The 21,553-nt window shown below is 37.4% G+C and overlaps 2 protein-coding genes and 1 long non-coding RNA gene across 3 annotated transcripts; 2 read left to right on the top strand and 1 right to left on the bottom strand.

Annotated features, from left to right (window-relative positions):
* Window positions 1-14,154: 14,154 nt before the first annotated feature.
* Window positions 14,155-15,170, top strand: LOC145071342 (callose synthase 10-like). The gene is made up of 3 exons (XM_079018242.1): window positions 14,155-14,317; window positions 14,432-14,555; window positions 15,088-15,170. Exons 1-3 carry the CDS (start codon window positions 14,280-14,282, stop codon window positions 15,148-15,150), a joined length of 225 nt encoding a protein of 74 aa, XP_078874368.1. The 5' UTR covers window positions 14,155-14,279; the 3' UTR covers window positions 15,151-15,170.
* A 1,766-nt stretch (window positions 15,171-16,936) lies between these two features.
* On the top strand, window positions 16,937-18,015 carry LOC145070357 (uncharacterized). Its single transcript, XR_013689916.1, has 3 exons — window positions 16,937-17,369; window positions 17,541-17,626; window positions 17,909-18,015. It is a non-coding gene; the product is annotated as an uncharacterized LOC145070357 (long non-coding RNA).
* A 2,245-nt stretch (window positions 18,016-20,260) lies between these two features.
* Window positions 20,261-21,377, bottom strand: LOC145068290 (uncharacterized). The gene is made up of 2 exons (XM_079015241.1): window positions 21,242-21,377; window positions 20,261-21,162 (listed from the first exon to the last, which is right to left on the bottom strand). Exons 1-2 carry the CDS (start codon window positions 21,375-21,377, stop codon window positions 20,261-20,263), a joined length of 1,038 nt encoding a protein of 345 aa, XP_078871367.1.
* Window positions 21,378-21,553: the final 176 nt, after the last annotated feature.

A 21,553-nucleotide genomic window follows, 5' to 3' on the forward strand; every position in this document is an offset into this window, starting at 1 on the left:
GAGTCTATACCTCTGAGGCGTTCCAGTAGAGTTAGTGTTCCACCTATGTTATATTGTTTTCATATAACAATTGAAGGTGATACATTTACCAGTGATAGTACATTGATAAATCTGGATGAACCAAACAACTACAAGGAAGCCATGGAAGGCCCTGTGTCTGCTAAATGGAAAGAGGCAATCGACAGTGAGATTCAGTCCATCAATGACAATCAAGTTTGGAAGTTAGTTGACAATGTACTGGGTCGTAAGATAGTCGGGTGCAAATGGATATTCAAGAAGAAGACTGACATGGATGGGAAAGTACACACATATAAGGCACGACTGGTTGTGAAGAGCTTCACTAAAACTCAGGGAATTAACTATGATGAGACCTTCTCACCAGTAGCAAAGATTAAATCTATAAGGGTTATGCTTGCCATAGCTGCATTTCATGACTATGAAATATGGCAAATGGATGTCCAAACCGCTTTCCTTAATCGAAAGTTGGCTGAAGATGTTTACATGTGTCAGCTTGAGGGTTTTTTCAATGCAAATTACCCTAATAGAGTGTGTAAGCTTGAGAAATCCATTTATGGATTGAAACAAGCATCTCGCAGATGGAATCTTTGTTTCAATGAGAAAGTCAAATAGTTTGGATATTTGAGAAGCGAGGATGAGTCATGTGTGTATGTCAAAGCTATTGGGAGTATAGTTAGCTTTTTGGTATTGTATGTATATGACATACTACTCATAGGAAACGACATCCCAACCTTGCCGGAAATTAAGTCCTGGCTTGGGAAGTACCTACCTAGACAAGGTTTTGAAGCGCTTCAACATGGAGAACTCCAAGAAAGGTGACTTTCTTATCCAAAACAATATGAAACTGAGTAAGACTCAGAGACCGAGTACCATATGCTTCCGTAGTTGGCTCGATCATGTATGCTATGACTTGTACTCTCCCTAATGTGGCCTTTGCTTTGAGCATGCTCAGTAGATATCAAGGGAATCCTAGTAAAGCTCATTGGACTACAGTAAGGAACATTCTTAAGTTCCTACAGAGGACTAAGGACTGGGTTCTTACCCTCGGTGGGAGTTATGACTTAAGAGTGATAGGGTATTGCAACGGCGGTTTTCAGACCGACAAAGATAATTTTTGCTCTTAGTCGGGTTGGGTGTTTACACTAAATGGAGGAGCAATAACATGGAAGAGTTCCAAGAAAGAAACTGTAGCTAATTCAATGTGCGGATCAGAGTACATAGCCACGAGCGAAGCGTTGAAATAGGTGATATGGTTGAAAAACTTCATTGGAGACCTTGAAGTTGTGCCATCCATAAAGGAGCCTGTGGAAGTTTTCTGCGATGATGAAGGGGCGGTTGCCTTAACGTCAGAGGAAAGACACCTCATGGTGAAGAGGATATCGTCAGAGGACAATCCAGTTGGTCCCTTTACGAAGGGACTGGGTACGGTTAGGCACTTGCAACATGCAAGGGGCATTAGGCTAATGGATGATATTAGTTTTAGTGATTAGATAAATATTTAGAAACTTGTAATGGCTAAATTTTAATTGACATTTGATGATTGAATAAAAGGAGTTTTATTTATAAGTAAAGTTACAGTCTCGTGTCAATTATTTTCTATTGTTTCACTTTTGCATGTTTTGACTTCCAGAACAATAAGATTATTCAAACTCTCCATAATCAATCATACTTTGGAATTAGGTTATGAGGCTAGACCGCCATGAGTTGGCTTGTAGATTGTCTAAGGTGTTAGACATAGAAAAAGTTTGCGACACCATTCATGATTGCTCCTGAAATAAGATTTGAGTATTGAATTAAACCCAAGGTCACATGAATCACTTCATGGAATTTATTGTTGGATAAGTTGTCTAAGTCCATAATTATTTCTGGTATGTACTTGACCCGACCCGACATGGTCCATTTGGGTTGCATGACATCATGCAATTGAATAAACTAAATGAGAGGAATAACACTTATGGTTATTAATATATTATAAGTTCTAATATATTAATAATATTATTTAATTAGTTTTGATAAAGAATTAATTTAGAATTAATTAAGTGATCAAAAGATAACTAATTAGATATATGGGTAGATTATGTAAATCTACCATATCTTATATAGTGGGCTAAGAGGCTCCATGGATTGTCAAGTTGGGTTCCACCCATAGGATGCTCCATGGAGTTAACCCATGGATCAAGAAATGAAGAGTCATGTTACATTAGGGTTTACCTAATGCAACACACTATATAAGCAATGTGTTTCTCCCCAAAATCGGCTACACTAAGAAACAAGAGGGCTTGGCCGATTTTGCATGTGTTAAAGTATTCTCTCAAGTTTATTCTTTGCATTTGGTGTTGTGTGAAGCATTTGAGGCATCACACTTGAGGTGCTAGGCTCACAAGGTTTCAAGGAACACTTTCAACAACAAGGTATATAGTTCTATCTTTTATACAAAGAAAATTGTACCCCATGTATGCTAGATAGTTTCATAACCTTGGAAAACACCTTTGCATGATTATTAGAAAAACATAGATCCAAGGTTATTAGGGTTTCATGTACACTTAGGAAGTGTTAGAATGCTCAAAACCCATCAATGGTATCAGAGCCTAGGCTTGCTTGTTTGATTTTTGTGCAAACTGCTTGAAAAATCGAGTTTTCTGCTTTCTGCCCGTATGAACTCGCCGAGTCCATGGGGGGACTCGACGAGTCCATGACCAAATGCAAGCTACTCGTCGAGTCAGTTCATGCACTCGATGAGTATAGGTTGCAGTTTTCAGAATTTCGATTTTTTGTTGCTGGAAATGGACTAGAAACATTACCCTAAATTGTTTTGGTACTTGAAAAAATGTTTTAGATGTTGTAATGTTTATGCTAATCCATTTACCATGACAATTATCAAAATTACAAGTTTTAAGTGTAATTTTTGATTCTTGAAAGTGTTCATATTCATGTTCTTGTTCTTATGATGTTTAGATGATCATAGGAATTGTTTGTAACCTATGTGGTAGATTAATTCATGATCATTATGTGTTTTAATGGAGTCCATAACTTGTCCTCAAGTTATGGAAAACCAAAAGTCACTTTGTTAAAAAAAACCATTAAGAGAACACATGAGTTATAAAAATGAAGAGTCTTCATTTTTAATACTCTATTAACTCATAAGTTACAAGAAATGAAAAGTTTAGAAAGTTTAGAAAACTTGCCCTCAAGTTTTGGAACAAGTAAAGTCTTAATTAAAACTTTAGTTCCAACCCTTAGAATTTTAAAAGTTAAAATGCAACCCTTATACTTTATAATATTATAAGTTAATAATATATATATGTATAAGATCAAGTCATCTTACTGGTAGTACGGCTCATTCACGAAGCCGGTCTATAAGGGGGGTATAAGGTTGTTGCCTATAAAATGGCAACTTAATGGGTGTCCACTCTCACCCACCGCTTCCTTGATCGGTGGAGGGTCGTTAGCCGAACGGGTAGACAAGGACTTATAAATTCTCATTAAAAGTGTGTTGAATATTATAAAGTAACTAAATGCTTTTATTAAATTCCCAATCTTAGTTACTTTAGAAAAATGTGAATAAGGTGCTAATCCATGAAATTACACTTTACACTTTGTCTAAGTCGTTAGTGGAGCGTGTGTGGTTAACCGGCACACTAACTTGGACTTAACAAGGTAGGTAAAGGGTGACTTAAAGTTTATCATAGTATCGGTGGAGCGTGTGTGGTTAACCGGCACATCGATTGAGTGATAAACATTAAGGGTACCATGTGATTTGCATGGTTACTTCACACCTCGTTTTGTGATCCTCAGCATCCCAGTCACAAAACTTGGAGGGCACACTCGAGATTGAAACATGCCTTTGAAAAGTTCATTGAATATCAAAAGAACCTAGGAGTTTCTAAAAACCAAATTAAATATTTTTAATATTTTGTCTTTGGTGGAAATTGGTGAATCGTCATTCACCTACCTTTCAAATATGTTACTACTTAGATTACAACATACCTCTTCTAAGTATAATATATTGTGATTGGGTCCTAGCCTTAATACTACATTTGGGTGTTTTATTAAGGACTATCTCAATATCTAAACTAAACTTTTCTTCTTTTCAGATGTCTGCAAACACTTCTGCTTCTGGCTCTAATCCTAATGGCTCCTTTTCTCTAATGAACTTGTGTGGGAAAGTCACTTTTGACGGATCCAACTTTAATGAATGGATCAGAAACATCCGAATGATTACCCGCTACGAGGACAAAGAATATGTCCTCGATAAGGAGCTTAAGGAGATTGATGAGACAGTTGCTACTCCTCAAGAAATCGTTGACTTTAGGGAACATGAAAGGGATGCCACCAAGGTGGCATGCATCATGATGGCTACTATGACATCCGATCTCCAAAAGTCCTACGAGGACTTCTACCTTTTTGAAATGCACCAAGATTTGATGGAAAGATACCATCAAAGTGCAAGAAAAGAGAGGTATGAAATCATCTCCTCCATGATAACAACCCGAATGAAGGATGGTGAACCCATCACGGGCCACATGCAGAAAATCCAAAGATTTGTGGACCGGTTGCTGAAGCTCAATGTGAACTTCCTCGAGGAGCTTGCAATAGATATCATTTTGCACTCCTTACCATCGTGCTATGATCAATTCCGCATGACATATCACATGAACAAGGAAGAGATCACTCTCAGCAAACTTCAAGGACTCTTAAAGACCTCGGAAAGTGGTCTTAAGGGTAAGGCAGTTGTTACTACTCCTACTCCTACCAACTCCGCCCCTATCTTGGCAATCGGAAAGGACGAGGGAAGAAGAGAAAGAGTTCTTCGAAGGGTACCAAGGCTAGGACTCTTGATGGCTCTTCATCAAGTGTAACCAAGAAAGGTTTTGTCACTCCTTCTTCTGACCCAAAAGAGGTTGAATGCTTCTATTGCCATGTAAAGGCACATTGGAAGCGGAACTGCCCAGAGTACCAGCAAGATGTGAAGGATGGGAAAGTTAAACCCAACCATGCAGGTATTTACACTATCTTATCTAATAAATCACCCCATTCTAACTCATGGGTCCTTGATACCGGTTGTGGTATTCATATATGTTCTAATTTGCAGGGACTAAGAAGAAGTGAGAATGTGGAGCAAGGAAGAATAAACTTGATCTAGGGAAACAGGAAAGCTTCACCTGTCACTAAGATTGGAATTTATAGTTTATCGCTAAGTAGTGGGTTTAGTTTAGATTTGAATAAATGTTGTGTAGCACCTAGTTCCTGGTACGTAAATCTTATTTGAGTATTTCTCTTCTTTTAGCCTTGGACTCGGCGAGTCATAGGTCCGACTCGCCGAGTAGATGCGGGAACCGGGACACGTTTAAGTTGGCGACTCGGCGAGTCATAGTTGTTGGATGAAACCCTAAGTTTCAGGGGTTTGCACCCTATTGAAACAACATATCTGCCCCAAGCCAGCCCCCATTCCCCCCCCCCCCCCCAGAGCTTCCAACCCTCGTTCTAAGTTGTTTATTTAGAGTTTGAAGCAATTATTGTGTGATCTTGAAGGTTTTGAGGCAAAAGGGAAGTAGATCAAGAGGAAGGGAAGGAATCCAAACATCTTTGTGCTCTCTCAGCAGTTCCTTTGAGGTATAACCCGTTTTCCCCATGTTTCTATGCTTATTACTTCATTTAAGTCATTCTTGAACCAATCCCCAAGCTTGTATGTGCAATATAAGTCATAATAAGTTGATTGGCCTCTAGATCTAGGCAAGACTGAGCTCCAGGAGCTCAGATCTGTTACCTTTATGGACCCATGTTGCTTGTTCACCCTAGATCTACCCTTTTGAGGCATTTTGAACCCTAAAATCCGTATTGGTGAATATCTACACGTAAAGTTGGAAACTTTACGTGTGATTCGTGTTCTAGGAGTCCAGATCTGTGAATGGCATGGACTGGAATCGAGCAAATCTGTGTATTTAGTGGGTGCATGTCAACGACTCGGCGAGTCGTTCATGTGACTCGGCGAGTCTGTTCGCGAGTCTCCGAGTTTGTCCCCTTTTCGTAGTGTCGAGTGAACAGTGAGTCACGGGGTGTGGCTCAGTGAGTCGGAAGCTGAACTCATTTATGGAGGAACTCGGCGAGTCAATGCCCTGACTCGGCGAGTTCAAGGCAATCTCCTTAGATCAAGAACAGACTCGGCGAGTTGTTCATACAACTCGGCGAGTCGAAGCAGCAAGTGTTCTTCGGATGAAGACGAACTCGACGAGTTGTTCATACAACTCGGCGAGTAGGATGATGGACTTGAATATCAGTTTTGAAGGAGAACTCGTCGAGTCGTCGCCTAACTTGACGAGTAGAAACGGGATTCAGGACAATTGTTTGGGTAGGGACTCGGCGAGTTGGAAAGCCAACTCGGCGAGTCGAGTCAACTGAAAGTTGACTTTGACTTTGACTTAGGGCATGATCAGGGGTAAAATGGTCATTTTACTCAAAGGACAGTTAGCAGTGTTTGATTGAGTATGTTGAGGGAATTCCAGCCGGAGGATTTCCGGAGCAGCAGCAGCAGCAGTAGACAGTCAGTTCCCGATCAGATCAGCAGCTACTTCGAGTTGAGTTACCTTCCAGTAGCGGTGGGTCTACGGCCACAATGCCGGCCCACCAGTAGGAGTCGTATGTTAGATGATTGTCTTTGTGATGTCATCTAGGTTTGCTACTACCTGATATGTTATATGCTAGCATGATATGTTATATAAGATAGAAGTAGAGATCGGTTGATAGGACCGAAGGGTAGTTCAGACACCCCAGAAATGTCTGACGGTACGTGATGATATGTTTGCATGCTGGCTTGTTATGTTATATGCGATAAAGGTAGTAAGAGGGGACTAGTCCCCAAGGATCGGTTGTTAGGACCGATGGGTAGTCAGCACCCCAGAATGGCTTGGCACGGGTAGTCAGCACCCTAGAATGGCTTGACACGGGTAGTCAGCACCCCAGAATGGCTTGACACGGGTAGGACGGCACCCTAGAATGGCCGTACCGGGTAGTCAGGCACCCCAGAATGGCCTGGCAGTATGTATGTTATGTGTTTGTATGGTATGTGGTACGATGGGGGAACTCACTAAGCTTTGTGCTTAGGGTTTTCAGTTTTGGTTTCAGGTACCTCCTCAGCTAGGGGAAAGGAGCCGGCGCGGTAGCAGCATGTCACACACACACTCTCTGGTTTCCGCATTTACGAGATTCTCTGGGATTTATACTCTGATATTTTGATTGGTTGTATGATTTGGCTTTTACACATGGTTTACGTTGTGTCATGGTTTGATCAAACAATGTTTTCATTATTAATGTTTTCTAAAGTAATGTTTTAAAACGAAATTTTTGTACGTGAAAATTGGTTCGTTACATGTTGTTATTTGCCAGAAATGGAAAGAAACATTATTTCCTTTCATGCATTGTATAAACAAGGTTTCACCTTTTCATTTGATAATGAAGTTGGTTCGATTAATGCTTTCTTTAATAATGTTCTTTATTTTAAAGCGGTACCTTGTGATGGCGTGTATGAAACTGTATCTGTGGTTGATAACTTAGGAAATAATGTATTGTGTATTTATTATGTTAATAATAACTTGGATAAAGCATCATTATGGCATTGTCGTCTTGGACATATAAGCAAGAAACGCATAAGCCAACTCTAAAAGGATGGAGTCGTGGAGTCATTTGACCTAAAGTCAGATGACAGTTGCGATTCATTCTTACTTGGAAAAATGAAAAAGTCACCCTTCACAAGTTCCTGTGAGAGGGGTGAAGGGATGCTAATCGTTATTATTTGACTTTTACTGATGATTACAGTAGATATGGATATGTCTACTTAATCAAGCATAAGTCAGAGACTTTCGAAAGTTTTAAGGAATTTAAACAGGAAGTCGAGAATCAATTGGACAGGAACATTAAGATGCTAAGATCCGATCAAGGTGGTGAGTATCTTAGTTCAGAGTTCCTCGACTATCTTAGGGAATGTGGGATTGTCTCACAATTGACACCTCCCAGAACACCGCAGTTGAATGGTGTGGCTGAGAGGCGCAATCGAACCTTGCTGGATATGGTTCGTTCCATGATGAGTTGAGCTTCGCTACCAATCTCATTCTGGGGGTATGCCTTAGAGATTGCCGCCCATATCCTTAATCTAGTCCCTACAAAGAAAGTTGCCAAAACTCCTCACGAGATTTGGGGTTGTGAGGCTTTCGTGAGACGTGAGACTCATGATAAGCTTGAACCCCAAAGCGAGAGGTGTATTTTCATCGGCTATCCACAAAGATGCTTTGGTTACCTCTTCTACAGACCTAGTGATAATGTGGTCTTTGTAGCAAGAAGAGGAGTCTTTCGAGAGAGAGAATTTATAAGCCGAGGAGATAGTGGGAGGCAAATTGACCTTGAAGAACTTCGAGAGTCAAGTGGTGTAGGAACTTCAAACCCTAGCCCTCAACTTGAGGAGGAAACTCCAGTTGAACCAATTGACGAGTCTGTACCTCTGAGGCGATCCACGAGTTAGGAATGCACCTGAGCATTACTATGGGTTCTATATTGTTGCGGAAGGTGATAAACTTATTAGTGATGAGACACTAGTAGGTTTGGATGAACCTAATAGTTACGTGGAAGCCATGGCAGGCCCTAAGTCTGCTAAATGGAAAGAGGCAATGGACAGCGAGATACAATCCATGTATGACAATCAAGTTTGGAACTTGGTTGAGAATGTACAAGGTCATAAGACTTTAGGGTGCAAATGGATCTTCAAGAAGAAGACTGACATGGATGGTAATGTACACACTTATAAGGCGCGATTGGTTGCAAAGGGTTTCTCTCAAACTCCAGGATTAGATTATGATGAGACCTTTTCTACAGTAGCCACGATTAAGTCTATTAGGGTTATGTTAGCCATAGCCACATTTCATGACTATGAAATATGGCAAATAGATCTCAAAACCGCTTTCCTTAATGGAAAGTTGACTGAAGATGTTTACATGAGTTAGCTAGAATATTTTGTCAATACAGAGTACCCTAATAGAGTGTGTAAGCTTGAGAAATCCATTTATGGATTAAAGCAAGCACCTCGCAGATGGAATCTTTGCTTTGATGAGAAAGTCAAGGAATTTGGTTGTTCTAGGAGTGAAGATGAATCTTGTGTATATGTCAAGGCTAGTGGGAGTATAGTTAGCTTTTTGGTAGTGTATGTGGATGACATACTACTCATAGGAAATGACATCCCAAATCTGCAGGAAGTCAAGTCCTGTCTTGGGAAGTGTTTCTCTATGAAGGACCTAGGAGAAGCTGCCTATATTGTAGGGATAAGGATTTTGAGAAACCGGAGTAAAAGACTAATTGGACTTAGTCAAAGTACCTACTTGGACAAGGTGCTGAAGAGATTCAGCATGCAGAACTCCAAGAAAGGAGAGTTACCTATCCAGAGTAATGCCAGATTGAGTAAAGCTCAGAGCCCAAGTACTGAGGCTAAGATAGTAGAAATGAGTCAAGTACCTTATGCTTCGGTGGTAGGATCGATCATGTATGCTATGACGTGTACTCGACCTGATGTAGCCTTTGCCTTGAGCATGGTTAGCATGTATCAGGGGAACCCTGGCAAGGCACACTGGACTGCGGGAAAGAATATCCTCAAGTACCTACGGAGGACTAAGGACTGGGACCTTACCCTCGGCGGGAGTGATGACTTGAGAGTTGTAGGGTATAGTGATGCTGGCTTCCAGACTCATAGGGATAATTTCCACTCTCAGTCGGGCTGGGTCTTTACCCTAAACGTAGGAGCAATCACTTGGAAGAGTTCCAAGCAGGAGACAATGGCTGATTCCACTTTTGAATCAGAGTATATAGCAGTGAGCGAAGCAGAAAATGAGGCAATATGACTGAAGAACTTCATTGGAGACCTTGGCGTTGTACCAGCTATAAAGGAGCCTATGGAAATTTTCTGTGATAGTGAAAGTGTTGTTGCCTTAGCTAAGGAACCAAGGGATCACGGGAGATCCAGACACATCGACAGAAAATATCATTTTATCAGACATCGCATAGAAGAAGGAATCCTCGTTGCAAAGAGGGTATCATCATATGAGAACCCAGCAGATCCCCTCACGAAGGGACTGCGTAGGGCTAAGCATCTTCAGCATGCTCGGAGCATAGGGCTAAAGGATGATATAAGTTTTAGTAGTTAGATAAATTATGAAATTCGTAAATTGTAATTGACATTTGATGATAAATAATAGTTGGTTGTTTATTTATGAGTAAAGTGTTACTATCTTTTGACAATCTTTTACTATAATTTCTTTTGCATGTTTTCTCTTCCAGAATATTATGTTGTGTTTCTACATATTATTCAAATCTCCACAGTTAGTCATATGTTGAAAGTAGATATGAATTAAGACTGTCATGAAGTTGGTTGTAGGTGTCATGGTTAAGGACAACACTTCATGAGTACTCATAAGTTCTGAGTACTAGAATCAACCCACGCTCACTGGAATCACTTCATGGAATTTATCTCGACTGATCGTGAGACGGTAACATCACATAAGTCTTTAAACCTAGAGACATGATTTGTTACTTATGAGTTGGTTATGCATTGGTTGTATGTAAACGCATTGGTAACTCGATGTTATAAAACGTGCTTTTGTGTATAATTCAGTGAGTAGTAGAACAAACATATGAGTCGAAGTTTATCTGTTCCTTCTTGGATTAGAAGCTAATATTTAGGCCCCTCGATGATTTTGTTTTGACCTATGTACCGAGCCCGTTCAGAACTAAATTGATGTGTTCAATTAAGTTCTTTGTCAAAAGAATCGGAAATCAAGAAACAAACTGCTAGACAATAAGTAAGACATTGTTCCATGTATTTGTCCGGCTGATATCTAAAACAGAGGATTATGTGATCACTTATCTTAAATGGCGTATCAATATTTTCTCAGTTCCGAGAAACCTGGAAAGAGCTACGATTGCTGATCGGTTCCTGAAGTATTACAATTATAGTTATTAGACTTATCCAAGTGGGAGACTGTTGGATAAGGTGTCTAAGTCCATAACTATTTATGGTATGTACTTGAACCGACCCGACATTGTCCATTTGGGTTGCATGACATCATGCAATTGAATAAACTAAATGAGAGAAATAACACTTATGGTTATTAATATATTATAAGTTCTAATATATTAATAATCTTATTTAATTAGTTTTGATCAAGAATTAATTTAGAATTAATTAAGTGATCAAAAGATAACTAATTAGATATATGGGTTGATTTTGTAAATATTCCATATCTTATATAGTGGGCTAAGAGGCTCCATGGATTGTCAAGTTGGGTTCCACCCATAGGATGCTCCATGGAGTTAACCCATGGATCAAGAAACGAAGAGTCATGTTACATTAGGGTTTACCTAATGCAACACACTATATAAGCAATGTGTTTCTCCCCAAAATCGGCTACACTAAGAAACAAGAGGGCTTGGCCGATTTTGCATGTGTTAAAGTATTCTCTCAAGTTTATTCTTCGCATTTGGTGTTGTGTGAAGCATTTGAGGCATCACACTTGAGGTGCTAGGCTCACAACGTTTCAAGGAACACTTTCAACAACAAGGTATGTAGTTCTATCTTTTATACAAAGAAAATTGTACCCCATGTATGCTAGATAGTTTCATAACCTTGGAAAACAACTTTGCATGATTATTAGACAAACATAGATCCAAGGTTATTAGGGTTGCATGTACACTTAGTAAGTGTTAGAATGCTCAAAACCCATCATTTATCACGAGTGATTTTGAGACGATAATATCATATAGTCTTCAAACTAAGATATATGAGTTGTTGACTACGAGTTGGTTGTGCATTGATGATACAAAAACGCATCAGTAACTTGATGTTATAAAACGTATCATTGTGCATGATTTAACAAGTAGTTAGTACAAGCATATAATATCAAAGTTTATCTGTTCCTTTTATCCAAATAGGATTAAAAGTGATATCTTGGGTCCCTCGATGATTTGTTTTGACTTATGTGTCGGGCCTAGTCAGAACTAAATTGATGTGTTCGGTTATGTTCTATATTGGAAAAATCAGAAATGGGGAAACAAACTATAAGACAATAAGTATGACTACGTTCCATGTATTTTTCCGCATGATATCTTGAAGAACAGAGGAATATATGATCCCTTATCTAAAGGATGTGTCACTGACTAGCTTAGAGTTTCATAGCAGCTCTTGAAAGCTACGTTTGCTAAGTCGGATTTTGAAGTTGCATTGGCAGTTATAGTTATTAGACTTATCCAAGCAGGAGACTATTATATTAGGTGTCTAAGCCGATAACTATAACTGGTATGTACTTGACTTGATAGTAGCATGGTCCTTATGGGTTGCCTTCACCAGTGCAATTTGATAGGATGAACTTTTGAGATTAATGTTATATGTGATTTATTAATATATTATAAGTATAATATATTAATTGAGAAATCATATTATTTAATTAGTTTTGATCAAGAATTAATTTGGAATTAATTTTGTGATAAAAAAAAAGACTAATTAAATATACGGGGACTGATTAAGTAAATCAACAATTCTTATAGTGTGGGCCAATGATCTATAGTTAATTAGGATGGGCTAAACCAATATGATAGTCCATGGAGGTCTAACCCATGGAGCCTAAGTAATATGAAGGGTCATGGTGCATTAGGGTTTGCATGGAGGAAAACCTAGCCTTTGTAACACTATAAAAGCACACCCCTAGAGCCAAAATTAGTTGCCCCATTCATTCTAAGAGAGTGATAATCGATTTTGTGCTAACTAGCTTATTCACTCAAGTCTCCTCTTTAATTTGGTTTTTGTGACACGTTAGAGGCATCACACTTGAGGTGCTAAAGCTTTCATGGCCAAGAACTTCAAACTACATAAGATTTATTCATCTAACTATGAGTTTTATGTTGTATATCCTCTATCGTATGCTAGTTAGGATGTATGCTTTGGAAAATTAAAATTGCATGTATAATTAGAGAAAACATATATCCATAGCATATAGGCTTGCATGTGCACCATAGGAGTGTTGTAGTGCTTAAAACCCAACATTATTATGATAAATGGGATAGATTAACCTGCATCCAAGAACTTATGATCTCCTTTTTCACCACCTCCATCATGGGTAGATTTAGTCTCCTTTGAGCTTCGCGGTTTTGCTTAAAGTCACTACAAGAAAAAGACCCTTTTACGACGCGCAAACCACGACACTCGGAGATTTATGTTACGCAAAAGAGATTGACATTAAAAAAGTGTCATCTCTTCAAAAAATTGAATGAGTTACGTCGCGCATTATTACGTGCCCTTAAATTAGTGTCTCATGTAAAAAAAATTAAAAACACGGAGGGCACTTTATGTAAAATGGGCGTCCTCTCTTTTAATGTCGCTTTATATTTTTACTCAAAACACGCGCCCGACTTCAAGACCTCCCTTCATTCTCTTCCCTTTCTCTCTGGAAACCCTAATCACTAGACCATCTCTGCTTGCGTTCATTCCTGAAGATCACGCGACCAGTAACTAGGGCTTTTATTCCCCACTTACAAATAATCGTGATTTTCATCCTTGCATTTGTCTCAGATCGCTGCTTCTCGGCTCTTCTCCACCGCCTTATCTCCCTTCTCTGATACCATCTCTTTGTTTCTCTTTCTTTCTGGATGGTTCTACTGCTCCAGCTTCTCTATGGTACTATTCATCGGCTTCCTTAAGTCCACCAAGGTAACCGCCACTTTCGATCAGTCGGTGTCACCTCCTTCGGTTCCTTCAGTGATGGTGGGTTTTCTCAGTAAAATAAAATGCAACTGTGGTATAAATACAAATAACATAAATGGGGCTAATCGATTTAGGGTGTGATTTGTGCGTGGAGAAGATTGACGGGACTTCAAAGCACGAATCAAAGACAACGATGGAGGCAGAGTGAAAGCAACAAATAGAGACCTTCTTTTACACCCTTGATTCAAGGTTTGATTTCCGTATCTTTAACCCACTTCCGATGGATCATCGTCACTGAAATTCTCCGTTTCTGGGAGTTTGAAACCGAATTTTTATATCCTAATTCATACGCTTCTCTCTCTCTCTCTCTCTCTCTCTCTTATTCATTTCTCTGTTTTTCTAGTAGTTTAAACTAGCCAAAAAAGATGGAGGGCGAATAGATCGTAATCGTGATGCTCAAAACCCATGGGATTTCTATCAGCGTTACAAACGAGTACATAGAGTTGATGAAATCCAGATAGAGGAACAAAGAATGATTGAATCTGGAACTTTCAGTTCTGATATGGGAGGGTAAGTACACTCTTATCTTTTGGCCCTAAAATACCACTTTTTGAGTTACGAAAAATAAAATAATGTCACTTGTGAAAATTAAAGCCTCATTAGAACTGTTTAAATGAATTTTAGTTTGGGACTGAGATCTCAAGAAACTAAAAAGGTATTTACCACATTAAGAGCTCTTGTTGAGGTAATGGAAATCCTTAGCAAAGATGTTGCACATGATGGATTTGGCAGATATATTACAGAAGAGGTATTTCTTCTCCCATCTTGCCTATGAGTTAACAATATCCTTGTACCATCTAAAAGTTGGTTAACTGAATCTTAAAGTATTCTACAGTTGCCACTGAGAAATCATTATTCTTGTTGATTTGTCATCACATTGTTTTACTTTGCTCTTTAGATGAAGAATCTCTTTATAAACTTTAAAGGCATCTCCAATATTCATAGCTGATTATTAGATTGACTTTAGTGTCAAGAGTTTCAGTGTGATAGATACACATAGTTGGTGAGCAAGTAATGCATATAAGCACCTCTTAGCATCTTTCACTTCTCCCTTTATAGCATCCAGGCAATATGACCACCCAATAAAAGAAAAAAAGATATTATGATTGTCAGCTTGACAAATTTGTGTTTCCAGTTGTGTAATGGTTTACACTAGTTTAATCTGTAATATATATTCTCCACCATTCATTTCAAAATCAACAAAAAAAGCTTCTCGTGCTTCACCTTCTTCCTTCAGTTCAATTCAGCTTTGTTTACTAATGGTGATATTATGTATGCAGAAAGACAATATCAGGAATCAACGTGAGAATATTGTTCTCTCTTTAGCAAATGCACAATCATGACTTGGCATACTATCTAAAGCTGATCTAGTAAGTCTATTTTTTGTATCTACAGTTTATACACTATTATTAATGGAAAGTTGCTGACGTGTCATTCATAATTTTCTTAGAAACTAAATGAGAAAACTATTATGGAAGTGTTCCTAAATTTTCTTGATAATTACTTCAAATGGTGAAAATATTTGCGTATACGTCTTGTTTGGAACATGTGACTTCCATCCCCTGTTATCACTTTTTATAAATAAAAATCATCGTTTGTCATGTTATGCTAATTGTGAAAGTTGTTTTCAATAGTATACAAGCCATTAACACGGACAGGAAGCTTTTCTTGGTTTCATTATACTATTTAATCTGGGGTGAAGCTGCAAACGTCCGTTTTCTTCCAGAATGCATTTGCTATAGATTCCACCATGTAAGTGTCTTACTCTTATCTCTATTAGTTGATCAATTATTTAAGTATTACCTAGATGGCCAGGGAATTCAATGCCATTTTGGATCATGGACAAGCTAGCTCTACACATAGTTTTATTTGTGAAGATAATTCAGTTTCCTTTTTGGCACATGTCATTCAACCAATTTACAACACACTCTCTAAGGTCAATAAATCTTTTCCCCTCTTTTGTTAATAAAAGTAATGAGTTTGTTATTAATTAAACTGTCACTCGCATATTTAAACAAATCTTACTTTTTCACAGGAAGCAGAACGAAACAATAATGGGAAAGCTGCCCATTCAGCATGGCAGAATTATGATGATTTCAATGAATATTTCTGGTAGGTCTTTCATCTTTGTTACAAATTACTCTTATTTTATATACTTTTCAGAAGCTTATACTTGAAATTATTCAGGTCACCTACTTTCATCTTTGTAGTATATGATATGAATTATCTGGAAATTGCAAGATATGCTTTTCTTTTTGTCTTGGGTGGAATCTTTATGGCTAGTTTATATATATATATATATATATATATATATATATATATATATATATATATATATATATATATATATATATGTATGCAGCAGCAGCAGGATGAGGATACAAATGCTGGTGGAACAAATTCGGATAAGTATTTAAATAGATGAGAAAGAGTTTTGGTGGTGATTTTTTTAGAGTCGGTCTCAGATGGTGAAGGAAATCCAATGCAGAAGCCAAACAAAAGGAATGATATGGAATCAGATAGCAGCCAGAAGGAGAAGGAGGATGATGGTAAGAAGCATTGTATTGGATTTGGATTTTGGAGGCGATAAATGAAAAATGAAATGTTCGTTGTTGACTGTTTAGCAATATGATTGATTTATGAGTTTTGGAAATTTAGGGGAAGGGGATAGAAATGAAAAGGAAAAGTAAAACGAGAGACAGGTGTCACCTGATAAGCTGTACAGGGCTGCACTTTTGAAAAACCATTTTGCGAACACAATTCCATATCATTCCTTTTGTTTAGTAATATAAAAGAGGACCCCCAACAACTTGAAAACCAAAAAAGGAAAGGTTTGCCAATACTATAAATATTTTAAGTTTTTCTTTCTTTAGTAATATAAAAACATAAATGTTGTGGTTTTTGAAAAAGCACGACTGCAAGCAGAAGCCAAGGCAGCTAAAGATGCATGGAGGCGAGTGAAGTCGGAAGCTGCTGCAGAAGAAAAATAGAAAAGAGACCTGGAGAGGAAAGCAACCAAACAAGCATTATTGAAGGTATTCCATATTTCTATTTTGTAACATATATTTTATTATAATATATATTTTATTGTACTTTTTTCAGATTGAAAAAACGGTTGAGATTGATGAGGTGTCTCGGTTTCTGAAAGACTTGGACCCGACAAATAAAATTTAATCTTAAATCTTAAATCTTAAATATTATCATGTTATGTATACATAAAGTAATAAACATAATTCTTGTTAATTTTTTATTTGAATTTGTTTTTATATTTTTTAGGCAAAAGAACGAGTGTGCAGATTGATCCAAAGTGGAGTTGAAAGTGGAGCTAAACTACTGCTTGATGGAAGAGATATTGTAGTATTTTTTTTCAACTTCATATAATTCTTTATGATATAAGGGAAAAATGGTCATTTAATCCCATTCAGCAGACTTAAGTAAACAGATATTGGGCCCACAATCTTGTCTGGTGTTACTGAAGATATGGAGTGTTACAAGGTATAAGCTTTCTAGTGCTATTTTCAGTTATGAGGATGAGGAAGGGCATTTACGTCTTTTGCACAAAGTATGTTACAAGATTTAAACTTTTATCTAAATGCAGCAAGAAATCTTTGGTCCAGTTCTTATTTGCATGCAATTCTATTAATACTTTCTATATACAATACTTATTTAACTGATCATGTTCATAATTCATTATCTTGAGGCCTAATTTTGTAATTTCACCTTTTTTTTTCAGGCCAACAGCTTGGAAGAAGCCATAAATATTTCACAACATCTGGTGTGGCTGCTAGAAAGTTTCAAATTGACAATGAAGCAGGGCAGGTAAGTAATTTTACATATCCTATGAATATTATGACTTAAGAAAACATTTAAACTATTAAAACATGAAAATCTTTATTATTATTATTTTTTGTGTGGGTGTTGAATTTACGAATATGCGCTTGTGATGTAGCTCAAAATGCGGTTTTTGTGAATGAATTTTTAGGACATACTTGGGATAAGAAACCGGTTGAGATTGAAAAGTCAATAAAAACAAGTTTTTTTTTTTCATTTTGACTTTTTCTGATTATCTGTTGACCTTTTGACTTTTTTTTTTATTTGAAGATAAACAGAATGTGTATTTGAATGAGTACCATAATCCACATGGGAAGAGAACATTTCAAGCAAATGTAACAAAAACTTTACAAATTGTTTAAGCATGAAAATCCTCCTTTGCCAGGTGTTCCTTCTCTCCCTCTCTCTCACTAGTAGTTTTTGTCCCGTTATAGCATCCTACTTTCATTTCCTTCCCTATTACATCATTGTACTTTCATTTCTTTTTCTATTACAACTTTGTATTAAATAAAAAAAATACTCAATCATAGCAATGCCTGTTACAAAAGGTTTGATCTCGATGTCTTGTGAACCACTTGTTCATTTTGTAATGTAGATCTCAGTGTCGGAGATGGTGAAGGAGAAGGCTTCAATTTTTAGAATTTGGATTCTGTTGTAGATTAGGAAACAGAAAAAGATAAGGATGTCATTAATAAGTAGGAAAAGGTTTGACTTCATGACTTTATGATGATTTCCTTTTTAATTATATATATATATATATATATATATATATATATATATATATATATGTTGCTATTCTTTTTTTAATCAATTCATTGGTATCTTGTAGCAGCTATACAAAGAGCTTTTGGTTGCTCAGGAGGAAGCCCATTTGGCTCATCAACAACTTACCTCTTCAGTAGTAATAGTGGAGAAATTTTGAATACTAACAACATACAATAACACTCTTAACATACGACTCTGAAGCATTGGCAAAGTTATCAATAGACATCCAAGAAATCACATTTGAGATTCAACAATATATTTATTCTCATATGTATCTTTTTAACAGGAATAGGTCCAAGGGCAACTAATGTTGAATCATCAAATCAAGCAAATGTTGATCTTCAGAACACTTCATGTTGAAGTTGCAAGAAACAGAGAAATCGAAGCATCACTTGTGGTGTAATTCAGATTCTGGGACAAAAAGAGTCCTAGGGGTGTTTTTGGAATATTTAGTTTTTCTAACTTTTATGTGTAGTCCGAGGGGCTACAAAAGGTGTTAGTGTTAGTGATGAAAGCTTGGTTCAGATTCAAAAAGTGTTGTAGAGCTAACAAATGGTTCTTCAGGTATGCAATACTCTAGGCATAATTAGAATATAAAACTATAAAAAATTTAATTTTTTGATATATATTTTTTATTTTGTTTTGCAGAGGATACTAAAGAGAAAATCTTGCAAAGGATATTTTTTGTTTTGTTTTGCAGAGGATACCCCTCACATTTTCCCAAATTACCCCTTCCTCTACAATGTTTTTTTGTTTCTGTGTATTTTGTGCATCAGGTAAAGTTGGTGGAAGAAAGGAATATGAAGCCACTTGATTCAAATCTTGCAGCATTATCAACAAGATGCAGTAAAGACTTGGAGTTGAATTTGGCTAAGTCATTCTTGAGTGAGATGGGCCAATGTACAACTTCTTATCCATATAACAGCTGTTTGGAGCATTAGTCTTAAAGAATTATGAAAGGCAAGATGCAACTTTACTTAGTTGGAATTTGATGTAGAGAGTAGATTAGATGCAAATTTAGATATTGTAAAAAATAGAATTGTATGACATTAAATTTTATGCTAATGGATTGTATTTTTTGTATATGATATTTTATTTCTATTATGAGACATTAAATGCAAATTTAATTTAAAAATTAATAAATATATAAATATTTTTTTAGAACATTTAAAATTATGATACGCAAAAATGTGTGTCATCTTCATTTATGACATGGCCTTTCTTGACAGGGGCTTCCTTGATACGCATTGCGTGTCATAAACACGCGCGTCGTAAGGTTACGACACGCAAATGCGTGTCGTCTTCCTTTATGACAGGGCCTTCCTTGATACGCATTGCGTGTCATAACCGCGCGTCGTAAATGCGCGTCATAAATGCGCGTCGTCTCTCTTTATGACAGGGCCTTCCTTGACATGCATTTGCGCGTCGTCTGAGCGTTTTACGACGCGCAATGAGCGTCGTAAAAGGACTTTTTTCTAGTAGTGAGTCCTCTTCCATCAATATTTTATGCATGCATAATGATTGACTCAACCTCTTTATGTCCACAATGGTCCAACCAAAGGCCTCCTTGTACTTTTTCAAAATTCCAACCAACTCTTTTTCTTCTTTTTTGGATAATTTAGTTGAAATTATCACTGGTAATGTCTCTTCCTCTCCAAGATAAACATATTTGAGATGGTCGGGAAGAGTCTTCAATTCAAGAATTGGTGGTTGCACTATGGAAGGAAGGAGTTTCGCATCGGAATTTTTGAGTTTCATGTGGGGTGGTTCAACTCTCATTGTTTGTGCTTTTTCCAAAGAGTTGATCGCTTCAATCAACTCATCCTCCAAAGTATACTTCTCAATTAGGCTATTGATTCATGTCTCATCAAAATGCTTGCTCAAGATGGTGGTTACCACATCATGGCTTGACAACTCAAAGCAATTATTAGTATATGAATCAATAACATCTATGAAGTTTAAGGAATGAATATAACTAGGATAACGCATAGCTTCAAACATATTAAATTTGATCACATCACCATCAAATTCTATAGACAAAGTACCATTTGCTACATCTATTTCTGTTTTTGCGGTAATCATGATCGGTCTCCCCGAAATTATGGAACTCGATTTTGGGGTGTTGTCATCACCCATATCCAAGAAATAAAAATCAGCAATAAATACAAATTTATTGACTTGCACTAACATGTCCTCCAATACACCTTTTGGGTGTACTAAAGACTGGTCGACAAGTTGAACTATAACTGTAGTTTTTGTTAAAGGTCCAATTCCTATTGTTTTATAGCTCGAATAAGGTAAGACATTAATTGATGCCCTTAGATCTAGCAAAGCACGTGGCACAAAAAGGTTACCCATTTTACAAGGAATTGTGAATACACCCGGGTCCTTGGATTTCTTTGGTAGCCGTTTTTGTAACACGGCGGACACGTTTTCTCCTACTTTCAATGTTTCATTTCCTTTGAGATTTTTCTTAGATGTGAAAAGTTCCTTAAGGAACTTAGCATATCGAGGAATTTTTGTAATAGCATCTGAAAGAGAGATATTGATTTCAACCTGTCGGAACATTGCCATGATCTTATCGTCGTCCCATTCACTCTTTGTGCTTCTTAACCTTGAAGGAAATGTTGTTGGAGTGACTTTCACCTCGGTGTCTATTGGACTCTTTGACTTTGAACTCTCATTCCTTTCATCTTCTTTGAAATCTTTCTCTTCCTCAACCTCCTTTTCTTCTTCTTCTTCATTCGGGATTCTTAGGCCTTCATAGATTTTTACCTCTCAAAGTAATGGCACATGCATTGGGTTTCGGGTTCTTCCCGGTTTAAGATGGTAGCTTGCCTTGTGATTCCATTCTAATCACGGATTGAGCAATTTGTGTCACTTGTTGCTCTAAGATTTTTATGCCAGCTTTAGTTTCTTGTTGGAAGCTTTGAGTGCTAGTATCGAGGCTTTTGACAATATCATCCAATGACATGCTTTATGAAACCATTTGTGGAGGTGGTTGTTGTGGCGGCCTAGGCTGGAAATTTTTATGTTGAAAAGGTGGCCTTTGTTGATGTTGAGGAAATGGTGGTCTTTATTGAAAACTCACATTTTGATTTCCTCCCACACTGGATTGTTATTCCATATGTGGTCACCCTTTGGCTACTC

Source organism: Lactuca serriola, chromosome 8 (genome assembly GCF_051521515.1).
Source record: "Lactuca serriola cultivar US96UC23 chromosome 8, Lser_US96UC23_V15, whole genome shotgun sequence".
NCBI classification, from domain to species: Eukaryota; Viridiplantae; Streptophyta; class Magnoliopsida; order Asterales; family Asteraceae; genus Lactuca; species Lactuca serriola.